The sequence below is a fragment of the Hemicordylus capensis genome, chromosome 3 (genome assembly GCF_027244095.1).
Source record: "Hemicordylus capensis ecotype Gifberg chromosome 3, rHemCap1.1.pri, whole genome shotgun sequence".
In the NCBI taxonomy this organism is placed as follows: Eukaryota; Metazoa; Chordata; class Lepidosauria; order Squamata; family Cordylidae; genus Hemicordylus; species Hemicordylus capensis.
In genome coordinates, this window is record NC_069659.1 from 115,500,934 (window position 1) to 115,519,561 (window position 18,628).

At 39.9% G+C, this 18,628-nt stretch overlaps 1 protein-coding gene across 3 annotated transcripts in view; it reads right to left on the bottom strand.

Moving 5' to 3' along the window:
- Positions 1-18,308, bottom strand: part of REPS2 (RALBP1 associated Eps domain containing 2) — a 134,882-nt gene extending 116,574 nt beyond the window's left edge. Inside the window, exon 1 of one of the 3 annotated variants that reach the window (XM_053308777.1) lies at positions 17,681-18,308. In XM_053308777.1, coding sequence (XP_053164752.1) covers positions 17,681-18,136 — 456 coding nt within the window. In that variant the 5' untranslated portion in view covers positions 18,137-18,308. The remainder of the gene's footprint in view (positions 1-17,680) is intronic. The other 2 variants (XM_053308774.1, XM_053308775.1) reach the window with 2 other exon arrangements.
- Positions 18,309-18,628: the final 320 nt, after the last annotated feature.

An 18,628-nucleotide genomic window follows, 5' to 3' on the forward strand; every position in this document is an offset into this window, starting at 1 on the left:
TCTTGACAGGCATTGAAAGCAGTGCAACCCCCTTTTCGTATCATACCACTTTCCACAGAGTGGCCTAGAAACTCTTATTGTTCAAAAATGAAGGAACTATAATGGTACTCCATTCCATAACAGAATAACTAACACTTCAAAACATTTCCAATGTTTTCTGCTACAATCCTTTTTAAGTTGGCCTGTGACAATGAAGTCAGGAGTATTGTTTCTGGATTGAGGCCAAAGTTGGCTTTAGGGGCAAGCAGCATGTGACTACAGGAGAGAAACTGCTGGAAAAAGCCATGATCCTCTGCTTGATTGGGAAGAAAAACAAATCTGGAAACACTTAGCAGATGTTCCATTGTTCTGTTAGATTTATGTGACATATTACAAGTTAAAGGACCTGCAGCCAAAGAATTAAAGAATAGCCAATTTCATTCAAAAACGCGAGATGTACCTTCTCACTGGAGACTTTTTTTTTTAAAGGTTATGCACAAAATATTGTATATACACTAAAGGTAAAAACAGACATAACTTTTAAAACCTGGTACAGATTGTTGGAATGCACCTTCACACACATTATTCTGGACTAGAGCGAAAACAAATGTTTCTGCAAGTTTTCAGAGTATTGTAGAAAAACCAAATGAATGGCTAGGGCCTTTGATGACATGAGTATGCCTCCCCCTTTAAGAGGTGCCAAGAGTCTTAGCAATAGCTCTCTTATATTTAGTAGTGGGAGAACAACTGTCTCTATTCAGCCCAGCAAAATGTTTCTTTCAGTGAGTTGTTCTTGGTGTCTCACTTGTGTTTCTTTCAAGAGTGAGCTTCTTTGGGACAAGTAATAATCTGCTAAATAAAATTGTCCACTTTTTGTTGAAACACACACACACACAATGAACTAGATGGTGTGACTCAGTTTAAGGTAGCTTCCTTGTTACACATAATAAATGCAAACGGTTTAGAACATTTTATTATTGTTTCCCTCTCTTTCCATTCCTGTGTGTATATGTTAATATTTCCACTCTCTCTATTCCTGTGCATGCTTTTTTCCTTTTTTAAAAAGACTATCATGGCTACCTGGTCTGGAAGTTGTGTTTATAAAAAATACCAAATGAGAGAAGATGGGTGGGTGGTGTTTTTTATCATGATATAAGTTACAACTTTATTACTTCCACCCATTTGTCTACTTTTGATACGAAATTCTGATCTAAGAAATAAAAATTAATCAGTAATCCAAACAAATCATGTATGTTTCCCTAACAAATTTGAGTTTTAAACTAAGCAAAAAAATACATATCTAATCTTGTCACAACATAAAAAGTCCCAGTAGTAAAACATTAGCAATGCAACCCTGTCTTGATTATAAACCCGCACATCAATCAACCTAAATTGATCATGTCAGCACAATTGTAAACAATTCTCCCAAGTATAAGAATTTCAGATACTAATATGTTCTTAAAGTGCATCCTAAATCCATTACAACATGGTGCTATGGCCCCTTTTCCTAGTCAGTGTTGAAATTTACCATTATTGTTTATATGCTGCTTTTCAATATAAAGTTCTCAAAGTGGTTTATAAAGCAGAAAGAATGGATTACATAAAACTATAACTACAAAAATATTTTTCCTTGTGGTTGTATGTGAATCGTAATTATCCTTTAACTTTCTAAGCATATGGTAAGAAGCCAGTCATTTGAGTACACTCTATGTTTGTGTACGCTACAAATATTTGTTGAAACAAAACAAGTCACTTGCTTGGTTTAATAGCTGTCAGTTCTCGGTTATCAGCCATAAAGGCTAAGTGAGATTTCCCTGCATTACATCAGATTTGTTATGAGTGCTGTGATTCCGGCAAGACAACAAGTAACCTTATCGTTTGTCTAATCCAGCGAGGAGGAAAACATACTGGCTTCTTTCAGATGTCACAATCCTCCAAACTACTATTTGAAGAATGGGAAGAAGCTTCCCCAGATCTCACATAGCAATTCCCTTCTCTCTTTCCTGGTTTGCCTAACCATAATTTGAAGTTACATCTGAACTGTGCAAACAATGGTTAGATTGCTTTCAAATTAAGGTTCGAAACAATGGCTTGCATTCTAAGCACTTATTGTGAGAGTAGAAGATTCACTCATGCAAAAATAATGGGAGATTTTTACTGATCCCTCTTTCCCTCTGAAAATCTGCTTGGGTTCCAAGGGGCGGGGGAGGCACTCTTTAGAACAAAATGGCACATAGCCCTGGGGTGGGAGAGGAGCAGAAAGAAGGAAACCAGTGAAAAGGTGAACATCATTCCTCCCCATTCTGTGAGAAGAACTTCCACTTGCAATAAAAGCACTTAGGATACAATCCTATGTTTTGAAGTAGGTTTTAAAATTATGGTTTGGAAGCAATCCTGGCTAGTGCTAATTATAGCTTGTCATTTCATCTGCCTCTTGTTCTTTACTATCCTAGATGGACTAACATATAGTGGTAAATGAAAATAAATTGTTCCTTATAGCTCAAGGCACTCAGTGGAGCATTTCTTGCTGTACTGCAACTTCTACACTGGGGCTCACCAGCAATTGATTACTCCTATATTGTCAGCATTACCAGGTAGATCTTCTCAATTGTATACTAAATATCTATTATTGGATAAAGTTTCTAGGGTGACTTTAGCTGTTGCTAAACTTCTCTCAGTTGCTACACAAACAAGGAAGCAACTTGTGAACTAATGAAGATGGTAGACTTTTTAATGGGGTAGGAGTTATTTTGAGTCAGTCTGTATTTATGAATTTCACTGTTGGAATTTTAATTTTCATATATTGTGTTGTAAATATGAGTCTTGCTTATTTCTACATTGACCACAATAAATTAAACTATAATGGTTTGAGACAGAGATAGTCAACTGGCAGCCCACAAGCCAGATTCAACTTTCAATGTAGTCTTAACTGCCCCCTAGTGACCCTACTAAATTTTAATCAAGAGAATATAATAAGTTTGGCTTCAGTTTCACTCTTATAGAAAAAAAACCACATGCTCATGTTGCAAGAAAAAGATATATCCCAGACTGTAAAGGTTATTTATACATACACACACACACACACACACACACACACATCTGTATGTGATGGCAGGCCTGAGCACATGTGCTCCATTACTATAAAGTATTTCTGAAACTAAATCATCTGAATTAAGGAGGCAGTTTGTGTAGCAATTACTGTCTGGAAAATGGACCGGCCACTGAGAATACAAAGGTTAGCCATCTCTGGTCTGCCTTATCACACACAAGAGAAAATGCGAAGTAAATGTAGATTTGTACAGTAAATGTGGTGTACAAATATTTGTGAACATTGATTTTTAGTTCTATAGCATTTCTTCTATATTGGCTTGAGTTAATGATTTGTAAGAGTAAGAAAAATTTCACAGGTGCTCTGAAATTTAAAGCACTTTAGAACTTCTTTCCTGCTGTTGGTGTGCATGTGTGTAAGACAGAAGTGCCATGTTAAATGTGCTTGAATTGGATATTAAGATATATCAATTGTTACCCAGGAAGTGGACTTATGATCTCATTTCAACCTTTATGAGTTATGTGACATTAGTGAACAGGCGCATTCTATCTGAAGCACATTTTTTAATCAGAGTTGATAAAATTCTATCAAAGTAGATAAAATTCAATTTAAAACAAAAGTGTTTTTTATTCACATTGATTTTTTTAAAATTTACATCTTTTTAAAATTTAAATTGATTTTTTAAAAAAGAGTTCATAAAAAACCTAGTCAAAGATATCATCAGGAATATCATGAATATATTCTATGAACATGTTCAGCAGTATACGGAGATAAGAGATAAGAGACTTGATCTGTCCTATATGACATATTTGATAGCTCATTAGTCTTACAGTATGTTATGACATACATATGCCCTAGAACATAAGTTTAAAAGGTTTTATAAAGATGCACACAATCCATCTAAACTTTAGTCTTTTCAATGCAAGACAGCAAAATTTTCAATGCAACTAGCCCTGCTTGACAGTGTAACATTATGCCAGCAAAAAAAAAAAAGATACAATGCAAGTTAAAATCAGTTTAATTTAATGACAGAGAGCAATAATTCATCTTGCTGCAGCAGTGGTTCCCAGATGTTTCAGTGATTCTTCCAGATGTTGATGAATTACAATTCCCAGCATCCCCAGGCACAATAAATTATATCTGGTTGGGAATCACTGTTCTACAGCATAGCCCAACTAACTCCATAGCCAGTCACAGCACACCTCCAGTTGTATACAGGCATCTGGCAGGAACATTTAAATCAGGTGTCAGGGAACATGGCTATAGTCTTCATGTACAGAAATGATGATGGGAACTCTGGTGACAAAACACTTCGCACATACAAGGGCACTACACAAACAAGTAACTTAACAAAAAGTAGGAAGAGAATGATGCTAACATTTGCCACCTTAGTACCCGTGTAAGTGTCTGCAGAACTCCAGATACAAGAAGTTGTTCTAGTAAGAACTAATCATACTAATCGTAGATACCTTTCTCTGTCTCTACAACTGGACAAAATGTGGTTCAAATTAGAATATAAGAACAGCCCTGCTGGATCAGGTACAAGGCCCATCTTGTCCAGCATCCTGCTTCACTCAGTGGCCCACCAGTTACCTCTGGGGAGCCCACAGACAAGAGGTATATGCATGCCCCCTCTCCTGCTGTTGCTCCCCTGCAACTGGTATTGAGAGGGACCGTGCCTCTGAGGCTGGAGATGGCCTACAGCCACCAGACTAGTAGCCATTGATAGACATGTCCACCATAAATCTGTCTAAGCCCCTTTTAAAGCCAGCCAAGCTGGCCATCATCACATCCCATTGCAAAGAATGTCACAGATTAATTATGTGCTGTATGAAAAAGTACTTTCTCTTGTCAGTCCTAAATTTCCCGACCTTCAGTTTCATGGTGTGACCCCTGGTTCTAGTGTTGTGAGAGAGGGAGAAAAATTTCTCTGTCCACACTCTCCACTCCATGCATAATTTTATACACTTTGATCATGTCTCCCCATAGTCAACCCTTTTCCAAGGTAAAGAGCCCCAGATAATGTAGCCTAGTCTCCAGGCCCTGATCATTTTGGTTGCCCTCTTCTGCACCTTTTCCAGTTCTATAACATCCTTCTTAACATATGGTGACCAAAGTTGTACGCAGTACTCCAGATGTGGCTGTACCATAGATTTGTATTAAGGCATTATACTATTAGCATTTTTATTTTCAATCCCCTTCCTAATGATTCCTAGCATAGAATTAGCCTTTTTCACAGCTGCCACGCACTGAGACGACACTTTCAATGAGCTGTTCACCATGACCCCAAGATCTCTCTCCTGGTCAGCCACCGACAGCTCAGATCCCATCAGTATAAATGTGAAGTTGGAGTGGGGGGGTTGCCCCAATGGGCATCACTTTACATTTGCTTACAGTGAACAGCATTTGCTATTTTGTCACCCACTCTCCCAGTTTGGAGAGTTTTTGGAGTTCCTCACAATCTGTTGTGGATTTCACTAACCTAAATTGTTTAATGTCATATGCAAATCTGGCCACCTCACTAGTCACCCCAACTTCTAGATTGTTTATGAACAAGTTAAAGAGCACTGGTCCCAGTACCGATCCCTGGGGGACTCCACTTCCTACCTACCTCCATTGTGAAAACTGCCCATTTATTCCTACCCTCTGCTTCTGTCCCCTTATTCCATGACAGCTAAGTTTACTCAAGAGCCTTTGGTGGGGAACTTTATCAACAGCTTTTTGGAAGTCCAAGTATACTATGTTAACCAGATCACCTTTATCCACATGCCTCTTGACACTCTCAAAGAACTCCAAAAGGTTAGTGAGGCAAGACTTTCCCTTGCAGAAGCCATGCTGGTTCTCCTTCAACGAGCCCTGTTCTTCTACATGCTTAACAATTTTGTCCTTAAGTATGCTTTCCATCAATTTACCTGGCACCAAAGTTAAACTAACAGGCCTGTAATTTCCCGGATTCCCCTGGATCCCTTTTGAAATTGGAGTCACATTGGCTACTTTCTAGTCCTCTAGTATACAGCCTAATTTTAGGGACAAGTTATATATTTTTGCTAGGAGATTAGCAATTTTACATTTGCGTACCTTCAGAACTCTTGGGTGGATGCCATCTGGCCCTGGCAATTGGTTAATTTTTAGTTTTTCAAGACAATTTAGAACATCTTCCCCTGTCACCTCAAATTGGCCCAGTTCCTCAGCCACTAAAGCTGAAAAGCTCAGTTCTAGAGAGGGTATATGGTCAATATCCTACACCGTGAAGACATATGCAAAGAACTCATTCAGCTTCTCTACAATCTCCTTATCCTCCTTAATTCTTTCACAGCCTCATCAACTAAGGGTCCAACCGCCTCCCTGGCAGGTTTTCTGCTTCTCATATATTTAAATAAGTTTTTGTTATTCTCCTTGACACTTCTAGCTATATGCTCCTCAAACCCTCTCTTTACATCCCTTATTGTGTCCTTGCATTTCTTTTACCAGAGTTTATGTTCCTTCTTGTTCTCTTCATTTGCGCAGGACTTCCATTTTCTGAAGGAAGTCTTCTTCCCTTTTATAGCTACATGACTCTACTTGTTAGCTACGCTGGCATCCACCTGAACTTGGTGGTACCTTTCCTCCTTCTTGGTATACCATCCAACTTTGCTTCTAGTACTGTGGTTTTAAATAAGCTCCATGCTTTCTGGAGAGATTTGACCCTCCTGACATTCCCTTTCAACTTCCTTCTTACCAGTCCCCTCATTTTTGAGAACTTTCCTCTTCTGAAGTTCAACGCATCTGTGTTGGATTTCCTTGACAATTCTCCACTTGTATATATACGCTGAATTGGATCACACTATGGTCACTGCTATGATTCTGCAACTCTGACGTCTCACACCAGGTCCTAGGCACCACTCAGGATTAAATCCATTTCTTTGGTTGGTTCCGTGACTAACTGTTCTATTTAGCATGTCTAGAATTTTGGCCTCTCTGTCATTACCTGAATGTGAATTTACCCAGTCTATGTGTAGGTAGTTGAAGTCACCTATTATTACTGCCCCATTTCTCTTTGACACTCTCTTATTTGTTTCTCCTACTCCAGGTCACTCTCAGCACTTTGATCCAGAGGGCGATAGCACGTTCCTAGTATCACATTTCCTTTCAGTCCTCATAATGTTACCCATAATGATTGAGGTCCACAAGGTTTGAGGTAATAATAATCATTACCTATAATGATTGAGGTCCACAAGGTAGATCTCTTGAACCTCAAATGTTCACGTATCTGCCATCTTGGATAGGGATGGATGACATCATTACAAACTACACCGTTGACATGTCCCTGTGTGTCACTCACGATGACTGTACCAAATTTGATCCAAATAGGTTAAACAGTCCTCAGGTTAGTGCATATGCACCTCAAGAATTCACATGTCCACATTCTTGGATAGGGGTGGTTGACATCATTACAAACTATACCATTGAGATGTCCCCGTGTGCCCTTACAGCTGTAGCAAATTTGGTTCAAATAGGTTTGGTGGTTCATAAGTTAGCCCACTTGCACGTCTACCATCTTGAATCAAGGTGGATGACATGATCATAGGCTATGCCACTGGGGTGTCCCTGTGCGTCATTCACTGCAGCTGTACCTAATTTGGTTCAAATTGGTTAGACAGTCCACAAATTAGCCCGCTTGTGCCTGAATGTTCACATGGCCACCATCTCTTGGAATGGATGGCATCATCACACCCCATGCCATTAGGGCATCCCTATGTCCCTCTAAAGCTGGAGCAAATTTGGTTCAAATCGGTTAGGCCAGGGGTCCCCTACCTGCGGCCCTCCAGATGTTGCTGAACTACTGGGTTAGGTGGTTTACAAGTTATCCCACTTGCACCTCAAAGGTTTACATGTCTTCCATCCTGAATTGGGATGGATGACATCAACACAAACTATGCCATTGTAGTGTCCCTGTGTGAGACTCACTACAAGTTTACCTAATTTGGTTCAAATCAGTTAGACATTCTAAAAGTTAGCCCACTTGCGCCTCAAAGGTTCACGTGCCTGCCATCTTGAAATGCGGTGGATGACATCATCACAAACTATGCTGTTGAGGTGTCACTATGTGTCCCTACAACTGTACCCAATTTGGTTCATATAGGTCCTGGCGTTGTGAAGTTGATGGGACATACACACACATACAATGCTGGGTGATCTCATAAGCCTCCTGGAAAGTAGGCTAAAAATGGTACTATGCAGCCCAACAGTTTAGCTTTTAATCAGCACTAATTTCAATGGAAAGTTTAAGAAGATGCTCCTGAAATCAATGGGACTGGGTGTGGTTTATTTCCTTATGTATATTGTACTTTAAATAATCTAACATATCTGTACATAAGCTGAAATGCTGTGTATTCGAATGAAAATTCAGCAACCTTTGTTTGGCAAGGGAAAAGACCAAGAATTAATTTTAAGAATTTAACAGATGCAAAGGAAAGAGGTGGTCTTACCCTACCAGACCTAAGGTTGTATTTTGATGCTGTTTGTTTGACGTGGTTAAAAGAATGGATAACATTAAGAAATTCTAGAATACTTGATTTGGAAGGATTTGATAGAAGGTTTGGATGGCATTCATATTTGTGGTATGAAAGAAGTAAAATACATAAAGATTTTCTGAATCACTATGTAAGAAGGAGTCTAATGAGGGTGTGGCTAAAATATAAAAAATGGCTAGAACCTAAAACTCCGTTATGGGTATCTCCGATCGAAGCTTTAACATGTAAAAAAGTAAATATGCAATTGCAATGGGGTACCTATAGGGATCTGTTATATTTTCAGGAAAATGACTGTAAGCTAAAAGGTTTAACTGAAGTACAAAATCTGGTTAGAGATTGGTTTCAGTACCATCAGTTAAATGAAGTATATAAAAAGGATCTTAAAGTTGGATTTGAGGATCAGATGTCAAGATTTGAGAAGGAGTTGTGTGAAAATGATGAAAAATTAGTTTCTAAAATGTATAAGCTCTTGCTTTTGAAGGAGAAAAGAGACAAAGTGGTTAAAACGACTATGGTAAAGTGGGCTCAAGATGTGGGGTGCAATATAGAAATGGCAGCCTGGGAAAAATTATGGAAAACTGATTTGAAGTTCACTGCATGTTATGTTTTAAAAGAAAATTACTATAAAATGATGTATAGATGGTATTTGACACCAAAAAAACTGGCACTAATGTACAAAAATGTTTCAAACAAATGTTGGAAATGTGGACACTCTGAAGGAACCTTTTTTCATATGTGGTGGACCTGTAGGAAGGCTAAGGCCTACTGGGACATGATATATAATGAGTTAAGGAAAATATTTAAAATGACATTTCCTAAGAAGCCAGAATCCTTCCTGCTGGGAATAACACAAGGAGTATTTTCTACAACTAATTTAACATTTTTTATGTACGCTTCCACAGCGGCCAGAATAATATATGCACAGAAATGGAAGAGTAATGAACTGCCTTCAAAAGAAGATTGGCTGATAAAAATTTTGGAATATGCAGAGATGGCAAAACTTACAGTATTGATAAGAGACCAAAATTTGGAATGCTTTAAAGAAGATTGGAAACCATTCTTGTTGTATCTAAAGAATTATTTTCCTAGTATTGATTTTACAACAGGGTTTGAAATTTAGTAATTGCAGGTTGGGTAGATTAATATCCTGTTTGTAAGGTTTAAATTTATGTTTTGAATTATTATTATAGCAAGGGTTAATTCTACAGCTGACGATTCACAAGGAGGTATGAGCGGGAAGTCCATATTTGTTTATTTGTTGTGAATGTTAATGTTAAGATTATTGTTAAAATTAATAAAAATTTAATTTAAAAAAAGAAAGAAAAAAAATCCAGCAACCAAGGTCTTAAAGATACCACAGACACTGCTAGTGACAGCTTTTGCACAGCTGTGGTGATGGACTGAGCTATCACTAGGGCATCATTGCATATAAAATGTTCATCTTTGAATTACAGCCCAGATGTTATATGATACTCTAGTCCTACACCTATCCATCACCAGTAGTATCTTCCACCCAATCAATGGAATAGTTCAATAGCATTACTGCTGGGCAACAACAACAACCCACACCTTTGCAAAGCAGTACTACTAATAGTCTGGTTCCTTGAAATGAATGCTGGCTTGTTATCTATTAGGAAGTGCAGCTGTTTCTGCTGCCCATTCTGCTGGATTCAGTGTTGGGTACAGACATGTATAAGCAGTGTATTTTAAATGGTGTTCATTTTTATGTTTTTCAAACCTGTGCACCACCCAGAGCCTTTGGATGGGGTGCTCTAGAAATGCAATAAAATGAATGAATGAATGAATGAATGAATGAATGAATGAATGAATGAAAGTTCACTTCAGATAGGGCCAAATTTTGGCAGAAGAATGAAGCACTGGCACGGAACACACGTTATCTTCTGACACTTCTATGGGGTGCTGTGTGCGAAAAACATTGCTACTGCGGTTGATATGACTGCAGCAGCTAAAAAAGGAACCATTGGCACTTGTGTGGAGAAATCAATAAAGTCTGTTTTATGTCTTGACATACCAGTACGTAAGAACACTGCTGGATCAGGCCCAAGGCCCATCTAGTCCAGCATCCCATCTCACACAGTAGCCCACCAGATGTATTTGGGACTATACTCCTTAAAGGGCCTGCAATAAAGACAGACCCAGAAGAAGATTAAAAGAAACAAAAAAAAGAGGAGAGGGGAGTAAGTTTTAAAAACAGTGGTTGACATCCAATGCAGTGTAACAGGGAGCAGTGTCAATCCACCCGTGCTGCTGTGGATTTGCAGTGAAGTGTCGGTAGACTTGGGCTTTTGGGCAAGAGCGAAAACAGTTTGAGGAGCGTGCCCAGATTCTAGAAGTTCTAGCTAGATCAGAAACATGTCATTTGACTGCCAACGACGTGTTTAAACAAGTACTTGGAGAGCATGTTTAGGGGCCCTTCAGATGAAGAGCCCCCACATGCAATTAAGGGATGTGCCAGGAGGATGTTCTGGTGCTGTGGCCCTTCCTCTTCACATCTGCTGCTAGGCTGTATTGTTTGAACGAACCTCATATCCTAGTCGATCTTCACTTCTCCCTATCTTATATATAATTGCTTTAATGTTAAAATAGGTGTTGAGACCAAAAATAAAAACAATAGATAATTTTTGAAAATTATCTCAAAGTCGGACACTTCAAGGGTGGGGGAGGCATTGAAGTGTCCAACTTTGAGATAATTTTCAAAATCTGTTGATATCATATAGATGTGCTAAGGGCGACTGTAATGTGCAGTAACCATAGTGATGAGCCACCATAAAGTAAATTAACCCATTCGGCACAGAGAAGAAAAACAAGACAATATATCAGAGTTCCTAGGTGTCTAAGAGACAAGAATGTTCTTCTCCGACATGGAGCATCACTAGATGAAGTTGCCTTATACAATGTCAGACCATAAGTTGATCTAGCCCAACAGTGTCTACTCTGTGTCAAAGTGGCTACCCTTTGCTTCACATAATTGTCTTTTTCTAATCCTACTACCCGAGACCTGTTAACTAAAGATGCAAGACTGAACGTGGGACTTTCTGCATACATCTGGTGGGCCACTGTGTGAAACGGGATGCTGGACTAGATGACTGTACAGTACTACTAGATTATATTACTGTTTGGTCATTTTTTTCTTCTTCCTCACCTTCATTTCACCAGAAAAAATCCTGGTATTGAACTTGTGATGTATGGATGGAAGGGCTCATTATGTTATCTAAAGTATAAAGTGCATACTTTGCAAAGTAATACACTCTGCCACTGAGCTATGATCACTTGGTTTGTTCAGCAACATTACCCGACATAATGAGCCCTTCCATCTGTACATCACAAGATCAATACCAGGAATTTTACTTCAAATACTGGGAAAGTGCTGCATCATTAGTAAGAACAAAAAGTAACTGTACAGAAGCATTGTTCTTTGACATAACTGTATACAGTTAGTAATGAAGGTGAGGTAGAGGGGGGGAAATCACCAGGTTTTATAATCTAGTAGTAACTAGTGACCTAGAATTAAAGACATGACGTTACTTTCATTTTTGGTTCCACCTTCCATCAGGATTCTTTTGTAGTAATAGCTGTTTCAGTAAGTTACACAATACACACCTACTCGCTGCCAGAACAGATCAAGCAAATATTTCAGAACACTGTGTAAATAAAATCCTTCAGTAACGATTGTGAGTTTTCCTAAAGTGATGCATTCTGGATAGTAGGTATATTGCTTGCATGGAGTCTTTTTAAAGTCAAGTCACACACATACGGCCATAATATTTTTTAAGTGCTGCAGAAGCCTCAGTGGCCACCTGTTGAGCAGCAATTAATGTATTTGGTGTCAGCATTTCAATAAGCTTCAGAGAACATAAGCCTGATGGTATCATGTTGATGCAGGTGATAGACTTGTTCCACAGCTATACAGAGCTTTAGAAAAATTCATAGTTCAGCCTTCCTGGAGGGATTAGCTGTCAGATCAAATTAGACTAGCAGCCCATCCAAACACTATTATGTCATGTGGTGAAGCAGTGCTTCAGATGAAGTTCTGAGGCACACACCTTGCTAGATAATGAAAGAAAGTATCTGTGAGACTAAACTAATAACCTACATTAGGTACTGATGGGCTTTTGCTCTAAGCATGCAGATTTTTAATTTCTTTTCATGGAAAATGGTCTACAGTAATTATGGATTTCCAATTATACTTACAAAATATCAACATAATGAATCACATTCCAAAGCAGTACAAGTGCTGTACAAATACTTGTGAACACTGATGTTTAGTTCTATGGCTTGAGTTAATGATTTGTAAGAATAAGAAAAAATACACAGGTGCTCTGCCATTTAAAGCACTTTAGAACTTCTTTCCTGTTGGTGTGCATGTGTGCAAGACAGAAATACCATGTTAAATGTGCTTGAATGGGATTTTAAGATATCAATGGTTATGCAAGAAGTGGATTTATGATCTCATTTCATCCTTTCTGAATTATGTGTCACTAGTGAAAAGATGCATACTATCGGAAGCACATTTTTATCAGAGTTGATAAAAGTAGATTTTTTTTGAAAAAACAATAAAAAATCAGTTTTTAAATTTAAATTGGATTGCAAAGTCAGGAGTCTAAGGACCCTTTCCTGACTGAGCATCAAAGCACTTGAAAAGTGTTGTCGTTATTTATTTATATTTTAGGCCACTTAAAAATGCCTTCACAGCAGCACACAGTGCAAAATAAAGACATTACAAGTTAAGACCTGCTATACAAGTCATTATTACATAGACAAGGAAGTTACCTATTTTTCCCATGCTCAAGTGCCATTTCAAGGGTACCATAGCCTGTCAATGCTGTCAAGCTATTATAAGACACCAGATTGTTGCAACCATTATAGGATGAAGTTGCATTCAATCTTAGTGCAGGGTCATGACAGTAAAGAACAAGCAAACGGGGAATATGTTTTTCAGCATCAGGTAGAAAACGTATGACATGAAACTGGAATCCTTATTACAGTTTCTTAAAGACTAGATATAACTCAGAATTAAGACACACTAAAAAATGGCGCAGCAGGGAAATGCTTGACTAACAAGCAGAAGGTTGCCGGTTTGAATCCCCGCTGGTACTATTTCAAGCAGCAGTGATATAGGAAGATGCTGAAAGGCATCATCTCATACTGTACGGGAGGAGGCAATGGTAAACCCCTCCTGTATTCTACCAAAGACAACTACAGGGCTCTGTGGTTGCCAGGAGTTGAAATCGACTTGACGGCACACTTAATTTACTTTAATTAGACTAAGGCTTCTTGCATGCCAGCTTCAAACTAGTGAAAAAAGTTTATTCAGTTGCTAGGTGCTAATGAGAAAATATTAACAGTCAAAAAAAGTCAACTGGCAGATGTATTTCAAAACAAACAAGCTATCTATTAACACCAGCTGGCAGCCTCTTGCTCAAACTTGCATTCACTTCTACCAATGGCAATGACTTATCACACAATACTGTGACTTTACATTGCCAGCACATTTTGGGAGCGAATGAGAACTCTTTTCTATTGAAAAAAACTGAAGAGATTTTATTATCCATAGAGCAGAAAGCATGAAAGAGGTATAGTTGCCAATAAATTTATACAAAAGTCTACTGGATTACTTTCACCTGCAGTATAAATGTAATATTTAATAGCAGAGAAAACCAAGAGCACGTTACAAGGCTGTGATGATCCTCCATAGAGAACTATAGAAATATCAAGAAGAAGAAATTCTTTATCATTAAATACATATTGTGAAAATGCACCCATAAACTTGATTTATTGCTTGATCTATTGCTTCCAGCCCACAGAGACTAATTTTTCCAGTTCAGTTCCCAATACCAGTGCTTTGAGGTTCTGGCTGTCTGAACTGTCACAAGCCGTAGGGCATGTTTATGCTAGTGCAAATCTACAGGTTGGATCTGCCATAATCTCATTCAATTGTTGCAGTCTTCATATCTCAAATCCAACCTGCTTCTTGTTAGTCTAGTCCTATTTGCACTACTAACAAGGATCAATACAACATAAGGACAGCTAGCAGGGATTGCTCTGTTTCTTCCACACCATATTATTCCTTCTTGTAATTGGTTTTGTCTGTCATAGTCATTGCCTGTTGACAGTTTAGGGCAAGCAATGCGTATTTCTGCAGAAATAGCACCTGACAAACAATACAAACACAGCTATTGATATGCACAAAGATATGGTTTAACAACAAGCAAAATTCATTTCCAAATTCTACTATTTGCTGCTCTCTGGACACATTGATTTCAAAGATGCTGATGAATAGTGCTTTAATGGACTGGGCCACAGGTTCTACTCTTAAAACATCGCAGAAATCAAAACAAAACCACACAGAAGAGTAAATGGGTACTCATACTAGTGCAGTAGCAATTAACAATAGAGAGTTTCTAGGGAAACAACAGACATTTACTAGTGCAGTTAAGGCTTGGCTAGTTTAGTTGTACCTGCTTCTCAAAACAGATTTCAAAATAGTTTTGACTGATGTGTAACAAGTGTTTTGAAGGGCATTTCTAAAAAATTTACAAATGAACTACAAATTATGAGTGGGTTTATTTTGTATGTTTCTATAAATTAATTTTCATATGTTTTATATGTGGTCTTATGAATTATATGATTTATGAATGAGGTTGTTTAAAAAAAACCTTCAAAAGACAAATTCTATTTTTCTTTCTACATCATAGTCTGTTATTAGAAGCTAAGTGCTAAAGGATTAATTAAGTTCCGTAAGAAAACAAAACACACACACACCAAAACATAATCGGAATCCCAAGAAAAATGCACAAGTAGCTTTAGACATGCAATCAATTTTACAAAACAGCTGTACATACTAGAGTGGCATGTATTTTACAACTTGTAGCCATGGGAGTTTTGGCAGATGCATGGATTTGATGAAAAAATATCACACATAAATATGAAAATATATCAAACACCCACCCACCCACCATTTCTTTGGCCTGATTCACTATCAGGATGCAAAAACATGCTAACAAGTGAGGCACAGCAGGTGCAAAGGCAGTTGCTTGGGAGGATGGAGGAATGAGAACGCCAGAATCCAGTAACAGGCTTTTGTACCCACAGAACTTTCTGTCCGCAATCCTGAACCTATCTGATCATGCACAAATGCAACAGAAATCAGTTGAAATCACCTGCATAATTGATGGCAAGATTCCTGTTGCATTCATTCTTTCACGTATTTTCTTCCTCAAGGTGATATGGAATTGGCGTAATCAAATGCTGTATAGGCACAATCTTTCTCCTCTGACAGCTCTGATTCTTTTGGGGCTGGGCTGAAGAGGCTAAGAGAATGTAGCAAACAGCAGGAATGCAGTTTGGCCCTGTGTAAACTGCCCTGAGCCATTTTTGGAAGGGCGGTACAGAGATTGAATTATTATTATTATTATATTCAACGCTTCTTAGAAAAAGACAAACTCTCAAAGTGAATGTAAAACTCAGCTCTTCTGTTCCAGTTTGTAAGCAGAATCGTGTGTATGAATAATATTTCATCAGTATCTCAAAGGGTCTCAGTCCTGAATTAATCCGAAAGTAACAGCACTTGACACCACAAGCTTAAATCAACATGTTGAATGTCAATTTAATAACTGAATGTCTTCCAGCACTGGTGAAGACATTCACATCCTGAAGATGAAAAGCCATCTATTAGTGTATGATTGCTAGTGCAATATTTCTAAATTAGTATTTAAAGTAGTAGTGTTAGGCTTGTGACCAAATTTTGAGCTAGAATTATATGCTTGCCAAAAAGAGGCAGATCATGAAATAATGTTTATTACAGAAAGACAGCTACAGTATTTCTGCAGCTGGTAGCAGAGGAGGTCTATAGCAAACAGGAATAAACAGTGTTCAGCGTGTTTGTGCAGCTGCAACAATTACTATAGTTTTCATTTGTTTTTGCTTCCTGGTGTGGACTTCAGAGGAAATAAAGGAAGTGGGATGATGAAACAGCATAAAGCTAAGGCTCTCTTCCATTGCAATCTACAAGTCCAGTTCCTACTGAGAAAAATGAACAGGCACTATACACTGGAAATACACTGCTTAATAAAAAAAGGACTGCATACTGATACCTGGAACAATATATAACATCAGTGTAACAGAATTCAAATAATTAAGAAGCAGAGGTTGCAGAACATTACTAGGGACTACACTCATACAGACTTGTGGATTTCAGTGGGATTTCCTCTATCAAAGATCAAATCAAGAATGAGGATCTGTAACAATATGCAGCAAAGGAAGCCAGAAGCAAAGTGCTATTTGTTTTACCTTCAACATGTAAAAAAAAAAAAAAAAATCCACGAAAGTTCAGTGCATACACTTTGCAAGCTTTTGGCATCACAAGCACATACACTTCTCTACTGAAGAGGCCTTTCTCTACCCTGTAATCTGGCAGAGATCACAGCTTGACACAGCAGCCTCTGCATTCCCATTTACCCATGAGGCGGTAGGAATGATGCAAGCAAAGGTGCTCTTACCCCTGAACTTGGGGCCGAAGTCCAGGGCCTCCACCACCCCGGGAGGCCTCCAAATCCTCTTTAGTTTGTCCTGGGTGGTGTGGTTTGTGCCCTCAAAAACCTACATGTTAAAAAATGATGTTTAACTGGGGGCAGGGGGCCTCCAAAGGCCTTTAGGTGTAGGCTTCAAGATTACTTAGGTGCACCTCTCCATGCAAGTTTTGCAGAGATGAAACACACACACATGTTTTGAACAAAACAAACTTTGGTCCTTGATGCAATAACAAACATTAACATATACCCTCAAATAAGGACAGAGGAGAAAGAGTGTGTTGAGAGTAGGGAGCTACGGGGCAAGAGAATCACCCTCCTAAGTGACAGAAAGCTATCTAGCCAAACCCTCCTCCTCCTTCCTCCCCCGTTTCAGGGCTACAATGCCAGAGTTCAGGCTTGCTAGAGGTCAACAGCCTCTCTGACCTAACCCCAAATTGCAGTTACTAGATACAGGAAAGACTTTCTGTCCGCGCCCAGAAACACTCTTGTCCCGATTCGATTGCCTTCACGTTCTTAAGACTTAAGGAGCTCCGGGGCTTAACACCCGGCTGCGACTACCCAGCCCCGCGGGGGTGCCGCTCACTTGCCTGATGAAGCGTCTCCGCAGGGAGTTGCGACGCCCTGAACAACTCCGCCACTTTGCTGCCCCCAGCGGTGGGGGCCGGTGCCGGCCCTGTGCCCGCCTCGGGCGCCGCTTGGCCGCTGCCGCAGCAGAGCGAGAAGAGCTCCGAGTAGCCCTGCTGTTCGCCGGCGGCCAGGAAAAGAGCCGCGCTCCCTACGGCTGCTCCCGGCTCCATTGCGGCGGACGGCGACGAGGGGAACACCCAGGAGAGGAGGAAGAAGGCGCTGCGGAGCGAAAGGTGCTGTAGTGGCTGCTCCACTGTTCGGATGCTGCTGCTGCTGCCGCTTCTGCTCCCCCACCTCCCCGGTGCGGAACGGAGCTGGCTCTTCTTCCCCTCCAGCGGGAGGGAGGCGGGGTGAGCGGGGCGGGGGGGGAAGCCTCCTCCTCGCGCTTTCCTCTTGCCTTCCTCGCCGTTCCGCATTCGCACTCTCCTCTTCTGCAGCAGGAAAGCGGAGAACGGGCGGCGGCAAGGCGAGGCAGAGCTTAGAGCTGAGGTTCCCGGGGCACGTGCCCGCCCGGAGCAGCGTTCCTGTTCCAGCTCCGCAGCCGCCTTCTACACACACACAACACACACCCCGGGCTGCCGGAGGCGGCGGCCTCCTTGGGAGGCCTCAGCCGGGCCCTTCGACCAAGAGAGGGGAAGGAAGGGGAAAGACACTCAGATGCAAGGGGGAAGGGGGTTGTGGTAGAGATTAAAGCCGCCGCCGCCACCCCCTTGTCAGGGTTGAGTTTGAGCCAGGAGGAGAACTCAGGAAGACTTTAGCAAGGGAACCTGTTTTCTGCCCCAAGGCTTGTTTCAATCAAGTATATACAGGTGAAACTCGGAAAATTAGAATATCGTGCAAAAGTCCATTAATTTCAGTAATGCAAATTAAAAGGTGAAACTGATATATGAGACAGACGCATTACATGC